The sequence below is a fragment of the Camarhynchus parvulus genome, chromosome 26 (assembly GCF_901933205.1).
Source record: "Camarhynchus parvulus chromosome 26, STF_HiC, whole genome shotgun sequence".
Taxonomy (NCBI): Eukaryota; Metazoa; Chordata; class Aves; order Passeriformes; family Thraupidae; genus Camarhynchus; species Camarhynchus parvulus.
Genome location: NC_044596.1, coordinates 56,810 through 72,296, shown reverse-complemented (window position 1 = coordinate 72,296; position 15,487 = coordinate 56,810). Strand labels below are relative to the sequence as shown.

Here is a 15,487-nt window from a genome sequence, read left to right as displayed (position 1 = left end):
GGGTGCTCTAGAGGGGCATGGGGTGGCTCTTGGGAGCCCCATGAGCAGAGGGGTGCGAGGTGTCCTCGGGTAGGAGATCCGCAGAGCCCACCAGTATGCCTGGGATGTGGCTGAGGAACCCCAGGAAGCCTCGGGATGCGAGGGCGGAGACCCCTCTGGCGGGGGGCTCAAGGATGCTTGGACGGCTCGGGCTCCTCCAGACCCCGCCATATCTTCCCCAAACCCTCTCAACACTTCCCGATACCCCCGTCCTGCCGCTCTGCCGGGGCCTCCCGGCCCGCCGGAAGCCCCTCGCGGGGCTTAGGGCTGCTCCGCCCCCGACCCTCCCCATCGCCGTTCCGTGCCCCGCCCGCCCGTCCTGCTGCACCGCCTCCAGGCCACCAAGGGGCGCTGCTGCGCCCCGCCCCCATGGCCGCGGCCACGCCCCTTCCGCGCACGCGCCCGGAGCACCTGTCCCCGCCGGCGCTCCCGGTGCCGCCGCCGCCATCAGCGGTCATGGTGCTGGACCTGGACCTGTTCCGCGCCGACAAGGGCGGAGACCCCGCCATGGTGCGGGACATGCAGCGCAAGCGCTTCAAGGACCCCGGGCTGGTGGATGCGCTGGTGCGAGCGGACGGCGCCTGGCGGAGGTGTACGTGGGGGTGGGTGGGTGAGGGAAGGCAACCTCCGGGCTAGGGGACCCCCTTGTCACGCGCGGGCATATCGCCCCTTCCCGGTGCCTTTCCGCCCACCCCGTCAGCCTGGTGACCGGTCCGCAGGTGGTAGGAACTCCCCACCATCGCCCCTCTTCGCGGATGGGGGATCCCCTAAGGGTCCCTCTCTCCCTCCTGAGGAGCTGGAAGAGGCCCCCACACTGATCCCCGAACCTCCTCGATGAGATGGGGTGACCTTTCGGGAGGTCTTTCCCATCCTCCCCAGCTGTTTGTCTATTCATCCGCATCCCTCGGGGATGACCTCGGTGGATCACTGCCCTCTGGGACTGGATCCTGTGGGTAGGTCACAGCAGAGACCGAGGGCCTGTCCCTGGGTGGATCCCCCTCGTTCCTAATTCCAGGGGTTGAGGTGGGAGAAGTTCTCCCACTAGACCCGCCTTCTCTCTTCCCAGGCTGGGGGGGCAGATCCCAGGTTCCCCTTAGCCCAGACTTGGATCCCGTCCCATTGCGATCCCCAGGGATCCGCTCCCTGCATTGCCGCAGGATGCAGCTGGGCGGGGGGGATCCTAGACAGTGGCACCCCCAGATTTGGGGTACACCCACACCTGGGCGGCTTGGGGGCAGGAGCCCCCTCCTCCTGGCTCCCGGCGGGACATGGGGCAGCGGGAAGCGCATCCAGCTCCGTCAGTGGGTGCCGGATGTGGGGAGGAGTTGGAGGGCGGCGGGAGGAGTGGGTACCCCCAAACCCCGCTGTTCCCAGGGCACCCCGGCATTCCATTGCTGCGGAATGAAAGCGGCGCTTGGGGCTCCCCTTTAATGCGTTCGCCTTGATGTCCAAGGGATCACCCGCTTCCCAGCCCCCCTCCCGCGGGCTCCGTGTCCCCAGGACAGCGGTGCTGGAGAATGGCGGGTGCCTGCAGGGTGAGGCAGGCTGGCGGGTCGCGCTGGCTGATGCAATCTCGCGGCGCCGGTGCGTGGAGCCCGTGCTGTGCCATGCTGTGTCCTGTTGGTGTTCCCTGGCTCTGGATCCCCTGGGACTGATCCCTGCCGCTGATTAGGGTGGCGCGTTCTCAGCATAGGTGCCCCCAATTTGAGCTGCCCCCAGACCTGGGCTCTGCCCTTCCCAGCCCTGGGGTCACAAAGGGGGAACATCCATGCTCCCTCCCCTCATCCAACACCCCCTGAATCTTGTCATTGTGGCCTCAGATCGCAGGGTCTGCTCAGTCCTTAGCAATCCCATCCTGCTGAGGGAGGCGTCTCATCACAATGTGGGGTCCCAGCACAGTGCGGGGGTCCTGTCCTAACAGGGAGGTCCCAGCATGGGAGGCTCTGAGCCTGTGGAGGGAGGGATGTTATCCTGGCATGGGTGTCCCAGTGCAGCGTGAGGGGGATCTCATCCTGGTGTGAGGGTCCCAGCCCAGCATGAGGGTCCTAGCCCAGCATTGGGGGGTCCAAGTGAAGTATGGAGATCCTGTGCTGATGTGGAGGGTCCCATCCTGGTGGAGGGATTCCCATTTTGGCAGGGTGGGGTTCCCAGTCCAGCATGGGGGTCACAGCCCAATGTGGGGGGAGATCCTAGCATGGTGTGGGGATCCCATTCCAGTACGTTGTTCCCAGCCAGGCATGGGACTTTCACCCCAGTGTGGGGGACCTCATCCCCTCATGGGGGTCCCAGTGTGGAGGTCCTATCCCACTGTGGGGGTCCCAGCCCAGCACGGGGAAATCCCAGTGTAGGGTGCTCATCTTAGAGTTGGGGTGTCCCATCCCAGCGTGGTTTCAGCGCGTCATGGGGGTTTCCAGCCTGGCATGGAGGTCCCAGTGCAATGTCACTCCAGGTGTTTTCCAGTGACATCCCTACTCCTTGCAGCTCTGCTCCACACGATCAACCTCTGTCCTTCCAAAAACCCAAAGGATGGTGCCTGTGGGTATTCCAGGAACTGCCACCCCCCCTGCTGCTCCCATGGGGGCTCCATATCACCTCTCTGTACCAGAAAGGGGCCCCAGCCCTTCTCTCAGTCCAGGTGGCAGCCCCTACCTTCCTTTCCAGGTAGGTTTCGTGCCGACAACCTGAACAAGCTGAAGAACCTGTGCAGCAAAACCATTGGGGACAAGATGAAGGTGGGTCATGAGTGCTCTGGGTCACCTTATGGTGGGACATCACCAACTGGTGACGTCTCTCCTTCTCCCAGCCCTCCAGTCTCTCCCTTGTGTCACTGAGGGATATTTTCCCACTGGAATTTTACTCTTTAACTCTCCTGGGGTTCCTTTTTCCTCTTGCTGCAGAAAAAGGAGCCAGTAGGGACGGATGAATCTGTACCAGAGAGTGCACAGAACCTGGATGAACTCACAGCTGATGTCCTGGGGGTGAGTGAGACCCCAACTCCCTCCACTGTGCCTACAGTTTGTCCAGAGCTTTGCCTGGAATTGCCCAAATTGGTGGCCTAAAGTGCCCACCAAATGAGGGGGGACTGCCTGTTGCCCCAGCTGGGAGGATCCTTTATCTCTCCTTCCCACAACAGCAATAACTGACTCTTCCTCAGTGTCCTTGATCTCCCCAGCATCGCCCTGTGTCAGTCAAGGGCTCGTCCCTGGGAATTTGAGCAGCCTCAGTCCTTCTGTGTCCTCAGTGTGTCCCTCCCTGCCTGCTTCCATCCCAGTTTGGTAGTCACCCTGGTTAATGATTGTAATGCTGGCTGCCATGGGAGCAGCTCAGGCCTTCCAGATTCCAGCTTGTCACCCCTTTATCCTTTCAGGCTGTTCTTGAGTGTGTCCAGCCCAGGGACTCACTCCAGAATATGTGGAGGGTCCAGAATTCACCATGCTGGGCCCAGGATTCCCTGTGCTGGATGAACAGGACCCTCTTTCCAGTGGTCTTGTCTCTCCCCCACCTCATCCGGAGGTCTCTTTGCAGTGTCTCCAGGTATCCCAGATAAAGAAAATTCGGCTGCTCATTGATGAGGCCATCCTGGAGTGCGACTCTGAGCGCCTGCGGCTGGAGGCTGAACGCTTTGAGAGCCTCCGGGAGATTGGGAACCTCCTCCACCCCTCTGTGCCCATTAGCAACGATGAGGTGGGACACGGGAAGGGAGGTGGGGCTAGGTCAGAGGGGCTAGGAAGCTCACAGTGGGAAGCAGGGGGCTCCCAGCAGGGGATCCCCCAAGCCTGTCTGGGTGGGCATGTGAGGGAAATCTGCATGACAAGCCAGCATTTGCCACCGGGATCAGACAAAGAGCAGCTCAGACAACACTGGGCACACCATTGTTGGGGGAATTCATGGGAAAGGCGCTTCCTGCAGTGAGGACAGGGTCTCTCTCTGCTGCCTCCATTCATCCCATGGGAATATTTTCCCAGAGGGAGCCCAACTAGGCCAGGCTTGCTGCCAAGTGGCTGCATAATAAGCTACAGGCTGGAGTTTGAGCTCCCAAAGTGGACCCAATGTGGTTCAGGGACTGGTGTCACAGCATTCCAGGGCACTGAGGAGGTGATAGGCTTATGTTTCTCTTTTCTCCGGGTTCCTGCAGGATGTGGACAACAAGGTGGAGCGGGTGTGGGGTGACTGCAGCTGCAGGAAGAAGTATTCTCATGTGGATCTGGTGGTGATGGTGGATGGCTATGAGGGGGAAAAGGGCGCCGTGGTGGCTGGCAGCCGTGGCTACTTCCTTAAGGTGAGAGCTGTGACCCTGGAATGATTGGGTTCAGAGAGGAACGAGGAGGGACAGGGGCCTTGGGTTCTCCTCCCCTGGGACTGATGATGGGAGCCTCCAGAGGCCTCCTGGACCCTCTGAGCAAGAAGGAGTGGCCCAGCAGAGTGTGTGTGTGACAGGCAGTGTGACCCTTGTTCTCAGGGCCCGCTGGTGTTCCTGGAGCAGGCGCTGATCCAGTATGCGCTGCAGAGCCTCCGTGCCCGGGGGTACACCCCGGTGTACACCCCCTTCTTCATGCGCAAGGAGGTGATGCAGGAGGTGGCCCAGCTTAGCCAGTTTGACGAGGAGCTTTACAAGGTAAGGGATCGCTCCAGATTTGGGACTTGGAAGCAAGCACCCCCATGGGACCGTGGAGAGGGAGGCAGCGGGGTCCCCTCTGCCCTGGCAAGCTTGTGGTGGTGGCAGCAATTGTAGCAGTGGTTCCTTCCCCTCTCCTTGGGATCCATCTCCACGTTGTGATGGTGAAGATGTGACAGGGAGATGGCTTGTCTTGGGGGTCCACCTCTGTGGGAAACACCTCCATGGGTGACACTGCAGTAACAAGGAGGTGGCTCATCTTGGGTCCATCTCCATGGGTGACACACTGTGATGGCCATGAAGTGACAAGGAGATGGCTGGTCTCCCGAGTCCATCTCCATTGGTGACGTGTGGTGACAAGGATGTAGCTTATCTCTGGGGTCCATGTTTATGGGTGCCACGTGATGGTGATGAGGTGACAAGGAGGTGGCTCATCTTTGGGATCCATTTGCACAGGTGGCACATGATGGCAGTGCAGTGACAAGGAGGTGACATGCTCTGGGGGCCATCTCCATGGGTGACATAGGTGACAAGGAGGTGGCTTGTGATGGTGATGACGTGACAAGGAGGTGGCTCATCTCTGGAGTCCATCTCCACGGGTGATACAGGTGACTCGTCCCTGCCATCAGCCCCTTTGAACGACCAACAAACTCCCCCTGTGATGAATTCCCAAACCATCTGGCCCTGGAAAACCTCCCTGCTGGTCTCTGGAGGTGCAGGAGCAGCTAGAAGAGGGCCGGTGGCTTATGTCCCCTGCAGGTGATTGGGAAGGGCAGTGAGCGGGCGGAGGACAGTTCCATTGATGAGAAGTACCTGATCGCCACGTCAGAGCAGCCGATCGCCGCCCTGCACCGCGCCGAGTGGCTGCGGCCGGAGGACCTGCCCCTCAAGTACGCGGGGCTCAGCACCTGCTTCCGCCAGGAGGTGGGATCCCATGGCCGGGACACCCGCGGCATCTTCCGCGTCCACCAGTTTGAGAAGGTGAAGGAGTGGTCCTGGGAGAAATTTGGGATGTACTGAGGGTTGCTGTGGAGTTCCAGTGGGAATTCAGCATGTTCCAGTGGAAATTCATGGTGTATCTGGTGCCACTGCAGCATACCCAGCAGGAATTCAGGGTGTACCCATTGTCACCGTGGTATACACCCCAGGAAGTTGGGGTGTATACCCCATGTCACTGTGGGGTTCCAGTGGGAATTCAGGGTGTACCTGGTGTCACTGTGGGGTTCTCATGGGAACTTTGGCTATACTCAGTGTCACTGTGGGGTTCCAGTTGGAATTCAGGCAGTACATGGTGTCACCATGGGGTTCCCGTGGGAATTGGAGCTATACCTGGTGTCACTGTGGAATTCCTTCTCCTGCAGATTGAGCAGTTTGTCTACTCCTCCCCCCATGACAACAAATCCTGGGAGATATTTGAGGAGATGATGGCCACAGCTGAGGAATTCTACCAGTCCCTTGGGATTCCCTACCACATCGTCAACATCGTCTCAGGTAGGGGCTCTTGTACCACGGGGGGTTGAGAGGGGCCCTGACCTGCTTCCTGCATGGCAATTTCTTGTCTCTGGCTCATTGCTGTCCCCAGCCTGAGACAGAGGAAGAGAAGGGGACATTTTGCTTTCTGTGAAATCCTCAGCCTTGCTCTGGGTCCGTGGGAACGGGTGTGAACACTGCTGTGATGGATTGTCCCCGCTGTCCCTTCCGGAGGGACAGTTGGAGTGTCCCAGCTCCTCCTGGAAATGCTCACAGGAAAAAAGATCTGGTTTAAAAGCTCCCTGTGGCTGAGCTTTATCCCCTTTATCCCACTGGCAGAGCGAGAACCCCACATCCCCACTGTTGAGCAGAAATCTCTCATTCCTGTGTCCAAGCAGGAATCCCAGATCCCCATGGCATAATCCTACCTCCCCATAGTCAAGTGGGAAGCCCATGTCCTTGTGGCTGAGAAAGAGCCCTATGTTCCCATAGCTGAGTGGGAATCTCACATCCACAAAGCTTAGAGAGGCCCCCACATTCCTGTGAGTAAGCGGGATCCCCATATCCCCATGGCACAGCAGGAGTCCAGTGTCCTGCGGTTGAGCAGGAGTTCCCCATCTCCATGTCTGGGCAGGACTCCCACACCCCCATGTCCCCATGACCAAACAGCCTGTGGCTTGTTGACCCTGCGGCCAAGTGCGTACCCCACGTTTCCATGGCTGAGATGTAACCCCACATCACTATGGCAGAGCAGAAATCCATGTCGGATTGGCAACAAGCTGCTGGAATGACTTTGGAGGCTTCACCCTACACTCTGCCCCAGGATAGGAAAATTCAGGATGGCAGTGGGACCCCCCACTCAGCACTGTTCCCTCTCCAGGCTCCCTGAACCATGCAGCCAGCAAAAAACTGGATCTGGAGGCTTGGTTCCCTGGCTCTGGTGCCTTCCGTGAGCTTGTCTCCTGTTCCAACTGCACTGACTACCAGGCCCGGCGCCTGCGCATCCGCTATGGCCAGACAAAGAAGATGATGGACAAGGTGAGGCTAGTACGCATAGGAGAGTTCTTCCTCTGTTCCTTTGCTTTCCCCATGTCACAGATGTCCCCTGTGTCCCCCTGCCACAGGTGGAGTTTGTGCACATGCTGAATGCTACCATGTGTGCTACCACCCGCACCATCTGCGCCATCCTGGAGAACCACCAGACTCCTGAGGGAATCCGCATCCCTGAAAAGCTCCAAAACTTCATGCCTCCAGGTAACATCCCTGTGTGCCTTCCCCATCCCCTGCTTCTTGGCGGGGAGGGGTGACATTGGTCCCATGTCTCCCCAGACCTGCGGGAGCTGATTCCATTCATCAAGCCGGCACCCATTGACCAGGAGCTCTCCAAGAAGCAGAAGAAGCAGCAGGAAGGAGGGGGCAAGAAGAAGGCAGGGGGGGGACGCGACCAGGTGCTGGAGGAGCAGATGAAGAACATGGAGGTCTGAGGGTGTCCCCCTGCACCCCAAGGACTTTGAGGGCCTCCCAGGTCATCTCACCTTCATCGCCAGGCTGTGCCCTTCATCATCGTCTTTGCTCGGAGGGGAGTCACCGTCTGTCCCCCCTGTTCCACAAAGAACTGACCCTGTCAGGGCGCTGCCTCTCTCCCTGTGTGTCCCCCTTACCCTGCTGAGTCGGGCTGAGATTCCCCATGTGTCCCCCTCATGCTGAGTGGTGCTGGGGACCCCCGTGCCCATGTAACATGACCCTCCTCCGTCCAAAATAAAGCCAAGAGCTGCTGAGCTGTGTGTTCTTGGGGATTTCCGAGGAAAGAATGGGGGGGGTCCAGCCCGGGGTCGTATCTGCGTTGCACACCACCCTTCCCCTCCCCCCGCACCTCCCTCCTCCCCGTTCTCCCTCCCTCCTGCCAGCCCCACACAAAGCCCCAGACAAAGCCCCTTTGTGATGCTAAGTGGGGCCGAGGGCCCCCAGCCTCAGCCTCCGCTGCTGCTCGCCCCCCCGCTCCGGGGTGGGGTGATACACGGGAGGGTTGCCCCCTTTGCCCCCTTCCATCGCCATGCAGGGAGGCCTGGCTGCCGCCCCTGCTCTGCGTGGGAAACCCCCGGCAGGCCTCGGCTGTCGGGTGGAACCGAGCGGGGAGCGGCCCAGTGAGTCACCGGAGCCCCCGGCGGAGGCGGGGGGGATCCGGCGCTCCAATCGCCTCCCCGGCGCTGGGGGGGCCCCTCCCCGGTACCCGTCGGACCCGTTCCGCCGGGGCGGGGAGGCGGCTCCGCGCCGCCTGCCTGCACCCACGCCACCGGCGCCGGCTTGGGCGGCGGCGGTGGGGGGAGCAGCAACCACAGACCGCGGGGATCCGCCCCCGTCTAGCTTCTCCGGTCTCTCCCAGTCTGTTCCAGCGCCCCCGACATCCCCAGTCCCTCCCAGTTTGTCCCAGTGCCCCCCAGCATCCCCAGTCCCTCTCAGCCTGGTTCAGTCGCTCCCAGTCTGTTCTATTGCCCCCAGTCTTGGTGCGGTCGGACGAGGCCGGGAATCTAGCGATGGGGGGGGGGATGTGGCACGGAGTGAGGGGAGATGGACGGTCGTGTGTGGAGTCACGGCCGGCGGTGGGGACACGGGGGCCTTGGGGGACGTATGTCACACGAGCTGTATGTGCCACACATGTACTGGGCGTTTACACACATGATCTCTGTGCTGTGTCACACACGTGCTCTCTGTCTCACATGTGTATGCTCCGTGTGTGTTTCACATGTGCTCTGTGTGTCACATACATGGTTCCCATGTCATATGTGATCGCTGATGCCTGCGTGCCCTGCGTGTGCAACACGCATGCCTGCAATGCACAGGTGCGTGCAAGGCCCTCCACATCTGTGTATGTACGTGCGCGCGTGCAGGGCGCACGTGTGCACCTCACACGAGTGTGCACAACCTGCGCGCCTCGTGTGTGCGCAACCTGAGCGCAGTGCGCGCTCGCTCCCCCCGCGCCGCCGGTGCAGCTGCGGCTGCCGCCGGCGAGTGCCGGGGGCGGGGGCTGCGGCTCCTTTAAGAGCGGCCGGGCCGGTGAATTGGCGGCTCCGCCCCTGCGGGCGCGCGCGGACGAGGGCGGGGCACAGGCGGCGGAGCGGGTCGCTGCGGGCACCAGCACCGGCACCGGGGCCACCGGTGGGGCAGCGGCCATGGGCCCTCCGCCCGCCCGCCGGGCCACACTCCGGCTGCTGCCGCTGTTGCTGCCGCTGCTCGCACCGGGACACGCCATCGCCACCAGCATCGGCTCCGGCGTCGGCACCGGCACCCGCACCCGTCCGTCCAGCACGCTACCGGCGCCACTCCAGCTCCGCGGCGGCACCGGGGACAGCGGCGGCGCATGGCCCCCGCCGAGCACCGGGGACAGCGGCGACAGCTCTGGGCCCGCACCGGCTGCGGGAGGCAGCGATGGGACTGCACCAGGCACTGGCTCCAGCGGCGGTGCGTGGCCCCCGCCGAGCACCGGGGACAGCGGCCACAGCGCTGGGCCCGCACCGGACGCGAGCGATGGGACGGCACCAGGCACCGGCTCTTCCAGTGGGGACAGTGGCGGCGGCATTAGGGGGTCCCCAGGTACCGGTGGTTCCAGGATTACCGGGGGCGCTGGAGGGACCGTGAATGCTGGAGACATCTGGAAGCCTGGAGGCACTGGGGGCGTTGGAAGCACCAGGGACGCTGGAGACACCCGGGATAGTGGAGGCACCGGGGTTACTGGAGGAACTGGAGACATTGGAAGCACCCATGTCCTCAGGGGCACCAGGAGTGCTGGGAATACTGGACACACTGGGGACACCAACATCCCCACGGAGGACTCTGGGAGCACTGGGAACATGCTGAGCACTGGGGGTGTTTGGGGCACTGGGAGCACTCCAGTCCCCAGGGGCATCAGGAATTCTGTACTCACTGGGGAGACTGGGAGGTTCTCCAGAGGTGCTGGCAAGACTAGGAAAGTCCTTCGGGATACTGGGAACACCAGGGATACTGAACATAATGGGGAGACTGGGAAGGTGCCTAGCAACGTCAGGAACACTGTGGACACTAGACATGCTGGGAACACCAATATCCCCAGGGAGACCAGTGGCACTGGGGATGCGATAGACACTGGGGATGTTGTGGAGTTCCAGGCCACAGCAGACCCCAGGCCCCCCATACCTCACCACCGTCCCTGCCGCAGCCCCAACACAGCACCGCAGTTCCAGCCCTCCAGCTACCAGGCCACAGTGGAGGAGAACCAGCCAGCAGGCACTCCAGTGACACAGGTGACAGCACAGGACCCTGATGAGGGAGAGGCAGGCCGGCTGCACTACTCTATGGCTGCGCTCTTCGACAGCCGCTCTGATGACCTCTTCACCGTGGACCCTGTCACTGGTGCCATCAGCACCGCTGCACCGCTGGACCGCGAGAGCAAGAGCACTCACGTGTTCCGCGTGACAGCAGTGGACCACGGGACACCCCGGCGCAGTGCCATGGCCACACTGACAGTGACAGTGAGCGACACCAATGACCACAACCCTGCCTTTGAGCAACCAGAATACCGGGAGAGTGTGCGAGAGAATCTGGAGGTGGGCTATGAGGTACTGACAGTGCGGGCCACCGATGGCGACGCTGGTCCCAATGCCAACATCCTCTACCGCCTCCTCAATGCTGGTGACGCCAATGAGGTCTTTGAAATCGATTCCCGCTCAGGTGTCATCCGCACCCGTGGCCCTGTGGACCGGGAAGTAGTGGATGCCTTTGAGCTGTTGGTGGAGGCCACAGACCAGGGCCAGGATCCAGGTCCCCGGAGTGCCACAGCCACTGTCCGCATCGCTGTGGAGGACGACAATGACAATGCGCCGCAGTTCAGCGAGCGACGCTACGTGGCACAGGTCCCTGAAGATGTGGTGCCCAATGTGGCGATTTTGCAGGTGATGGCCACCGACCGTGACAAAGGCAGCAATGCACTGGTGCACTACAGCATTGTGAGCGGCAACACCCGTGGGCACTTCTACATTGATGCGCAGACAGGCACGCTGGATGTCGTTACCCCTCTGGACTACGAGGTCACCAAGGAGTTCACCCTGAGGATCCGGGCGCAGGACGGGGGCCGCCCACCTCTCTCCAACATCAGCGGTTTGGTTACCATCCAGGTGTTGGATGTCAATGACAATGCACCCATCTTTGTCAGCACGCCCTTCCAGGCCACCGTGCTGGAGAATGTCCCCGTGGGCTACTCCGTCATCCATGTACAAGCCATTGATGCCGATTCAGGTGACAACAGCCGGTTAGTTTACACCCTGCTGGAGACTGGCACCAGCTTCCCCTTTACCATCAACAACAGCACCGGGTGGATTGTGGTGGCCAGTGAGCTGGACCGGGAGGTAGTCGACTTCTACAGCTTTGGGGTGGAGGCGCAGGACCATGGCACGCCCCCAATGGCCTCCACGGCCAGTGTCAGTGTCACCATCCTGGATGTCAATGACAACAGCCCTGAGTTCACCCAGCGGGAGTATGGTGCCCGCCTGAACGAGGATGCGGCAGTGGGCACCAGTGTCCTGACTGTCTCTGCTGTCGACCGTGACGCTTACAGCGTCATCACATACCAGATCTCCAGCGGCAACACCCGCAACCGGTTCTCCATCACTAGCCAGAGCGGTGGTGGGCTGATCTCCCTTGCCCTGCCCCTGGACTACAAGCTGGAGCGGCAGTACCTGCTCACCATTGCTGCCTCTGATGGCACCCGCCAGGACACTGCCCAGGTGGTTGTCAATGTCACTGATGCCAACACCCACCGCCCCGTCTTCCAGAGCTCCCACTACACCATCAACATCAATGAGGATCGGCCAGTGGGCACAACAGTGGTGGTCATCAGTGCCACAGACGAAGACACAGGGGAGAACGCCCGCATCACCTACCTGATGGAGGACAGCATACCCCAGTTCAGTATTGCTGCTGATACAGGTGCTGTCACCACCCAGATGGAGCTGGACTATGAGGACCAGGTGTCCTACACCTTGGCCATCACAGCACGGGACAATGGTATTCCGCAGAAATCTGACACAACTTACCTGGAGATCCTGGTGAGTGATGTCAATGACAATGCACCCCAGTTCCTCCATCATTCCTACCAGGGATCCATCTATGAGGATGTCCCCACCTTCACCAGCGTCCTCCAGGTCTCTGCAACTGACCGTGACTCTGGGCTCAATGGCAGGGTCTTCTACACCTTCCAAGGGGGTGATGATGGTGATGGTGACTTCATCATTGAGTCCACCTCAGGCATTGTCCGCACCTTGCGCCGTCTGGACCGGGAGAATGTGCCGCTGTATTCCCTGCAGGCATTTGCCGTGGATAAGGGGGTCCCAGCCCGGCGGACGCCAGTAGAGATCCAGGTGACAGTGCTGGATGTCAATGACAACCCGCCCGTGTTCGAGCAGGACGAGTTTGACATCTTTGTAGAGGAGAACAGCCCCATTGGGCTGGTGGTGGCCCGGATCACTGCCACTGACCCCGATGAGGGCACTAATGCCCAGATCATGTACCAGATCGTGGAGGGCAACATCCCCGAGGTCTTCCAATTGGATATCTTCTCTGGAGAGCTCACTGCCCTGGCTGACCTGGACTATGAAACCAAGGCTGAATACATCATGGTGGTCCAGGCAACCTCAGCACCACTAGTTAGTCGGGCCACCATCCATGTGCGCCTGCGTGACACCAACGACAACAGCCCCCAGCTCAAGAACTTCGAGATCCTCTTCAACAACTACATCACCAACCGCTCTGGCAGCTTCCCTGGGGGCGTCATTGGCCGCATCCCTGCCTATGACCCCGATGTCTCTGACCACCTCACTTATGCTTTTGAGCAGGGCAATGAGCTCAACCTCGTGCTGCTGGACCCACACAGTGGGGACCTGCGCCTCAGCCCGGCCCTGGACAACAACCGCCCACTTGAGGCCGTCATGAGGGTGTCTGTCTCTGGTAAGACCCCATCCATAGAGGCACCTTGCAGGGGGAGTGAAGTTTGTGGGTATATCAACCTCTATTTCTGCATGGAGGCGAGGTGTTATGGGGTCTCACTACCCTGTTTTGGCTGCCCCCACCCTCCAGATCAGAAGGGATGATGTGTTGTGGGGTCCCATGACCCTACTGAGGTGTTTTGGGGTTCCGCCACCCCATCCTTGTTGCCTCCACCCTCCAAATATATGGGAAGGGGGAATAATGGGATGCTGTGCCCCCCTCACACCCCAGACATCCAAGCTGGAGGCTGTCGGGGTCCCTAGCCCCCCCTTTGCTTTCCCCACCCCCTTGGGCTGTCGTGCTGTCCAGAGGTGATCCTGGCACTTCTCTGTCTGTCACTGAGCAGGCTGGGGCAGGATCCAGTGCATGTATTGAGGGAGCAGAGGCTGGTGTGGGCCAGCAGGGTCCTGGTACCCTTGGGGGCTTGTTATGAGGGTGTGATGGGTGAATCTAGGAAGGCTCAGAGTGCAGTGCAATATTGAGGGAGTCCTGGCACTGCCATGTTTGTGTTTCCAGGAGACTCCACTTGAATGAATTCAGTGCAGGAGACACAAGGCCTGGTGTGTGTATTCAGGGAGGCAACCTGGCCTCCACCGAGAGGTCCCCAAACCCAGTGTGGGGGGGGATCATCACAAGATAAGGGGGGTTGTGCCATCAATTGTCATCACCATTTGGGTGGTGGGGTGTCCAGGAGGTGTTTCTGGGGGATGGGAGTCACCCCAAAGTGGATGAACACCTCCTTGGTCACCCCCAGGTTAGGGGGAAGCTGGGTCACAGGCCATGCCTGATGTCCATTGTCCTCAGCCACATGGCCCCCATCACCCCACAGCTTCCCCTGGCAGGGGTCCCTGCTCTGGCCACACAAAGCAGGGGGCCCAGGGCACAAAGGGTGGGGGCAGGGAGTCCCTTGTGTCCCCCCGCAAGTGCAGGGGCAGGCGGGAGGGAAACAAAAGGTCCTGCCATAGCTGGGCCCTCGCAGCCGCAGCCATGGTAACCTTCCCCCCCCGCCAGCCACTGGCTACCAGTCACTGGCCACAGGCCACTGGGCAGCCCTGGCCCCTGCCACCCCCTGCAGCACTTCTTTCTGCCTGCTTGGCCCCCCACCTGTCCCCATGTTCTCTTTATCCATCTGTCTGCCTGCTCCCCATCTGTCCTGTATCCCACTGCCCTCAGCCAGGGGGAGGGTGAAGAAGAGGAGAAAGGTGGGTGCCTCAGTGCTTAGCAGAGATTTTGCTGCCCCAGCCCCACAACCAGCACCAGCTCCACAACCAACACCAACCCCACAATCAGCACCAGCCCTTTAACCAGCACCATCCCCATCCCCATACCAGCCCCAGCCTCAGAAACAGCTCCAACCCCAGAAACCAGCACCAACCCCATAACCAGCGCTGACTCCATAACCAGCCTCAGCCTCATAGACAGAACCAGCCCCATAACCAGTCCCAACCCCATAACCAACCACCAACCCCATTTAGATACCCCACCCCACAGTGTCCAGGCAGGATGGGCACCCCATGACCCACACTGTCCCCATTCCATGGTCGTCAAGTGGAATGGGCACCCACCACCCGCACCAGCTCCATAACCAGCGCTGTCCCCATTCAGTAGTGACCAGGTGGGGTAGGAGCCTTGTAACCAGTTCCAGCCCCATTGCCAACACCATGCCCATCCTGCTGTCCCTACCCTAGGTAGGTGGTGTGGGCACTCCAAAAACAGTACCAGCCCCATAACCAGCACCAACCCTATAACCATCACTGTCTCCATGCCTTGGTGGCTGAGTGGGAAAGGTCCCCCATAGCCTGCACTGTCCCCACCTGACTGTATCCATTCCATGCTGGTCAAGCAGGATGAGCACCTCATAGCCAGTATTGTCCCCATTCCACAGTGGCTACATGGGCCAGGTGTTTCATGACCAGTGCTGTCCCCATTCTATGGTGGCCGAGCGGGTCAAGCCCCCATAGCACTGTCTCTGTCCAACAGCAGCTGATTTGGTTGGTTGCCCCATATCTAGCACGATTCCCAGTGTTGTCCATTGTTCAGAGCACATATCTCGCACCATCCTTTCCCAGAGTTGTCCATTGCTGTCACTGACTCCCTCCTGTGTGCCCCCTTTGTCTCCAGATGGCGTTTACAGTGCAACAGCGCAGTGCACGCTGCGGGTGATGGTGATCACAGATGAGATGCTCAGCAACAGCATCACCCTGCGTTTGGCCGACATGTCCCAGGAACGCTTCTTGTCCCCCCTACTCAGCCGCTTCCTGGAGGGAGTGGCCGCTGTCCTGGGCACCCCCCGCCACCGCGTCGTCCTCTTCAACATCCAGGCGGACACAGACGTGGGGCCGGCGCGCG

At 60.6% G+C, this 15,487-nt stretch overlaps 2 protein-coding genes across 2 annotated transcripts in view; both read left to right on the top strand.

The window, feature by feature from the left end:
* Window positions 1-435: 435 nt before the first annotated feature.
* On the top strand, window positions 436-7,830 carry SARS1 (seryl-tRNA synthetase 1). Its single transcript, XM_030965984.1, has 11 exons — window positions 436-631; window positions 2,701-2,771; window positions 2,937-3,017; window positions 3,565-3,723; window positions 4,175-4,318; window positions 4,499-4,654; window positions 5,414-5,635; window positions 6,016-6,145; window positions 7,005-7,162; window positions 7,249-7,378; window positions 7,454-7,830. Exons 1-11 carry the CDS (start codon window positions 496-498, stop codon window positions 7,606-7,608), a joined length of 1,542 nt encoding a protein of 513 aa, XP_030821844.1. The 5' UTR covers window positions 436-495; the 3' UTR covers window positions 7,609-7,830.
* A 1,401-nt stretch (window positions 7,831-9,231) lies between these two features.
* Window positions 9,232-15,487, top strand: part of CELSR2 (cadherin EGF LAG seven-pass G-type receptor 2) — a 31,337-nt gene continuing 25,081 nt past the window's right edge. The window contains 2 exon segments of the mRNA XM_030965642.1: window positions 9,232-13,099; window positions 15,260-15,486. Coding sequence (XP_030821502.1) covers window positions 9,295-13,099; window positions 15,260-15,486 — 4,032 coding nt within the window. The 5' untranslated portion in view covers window positions 9,232-9,294.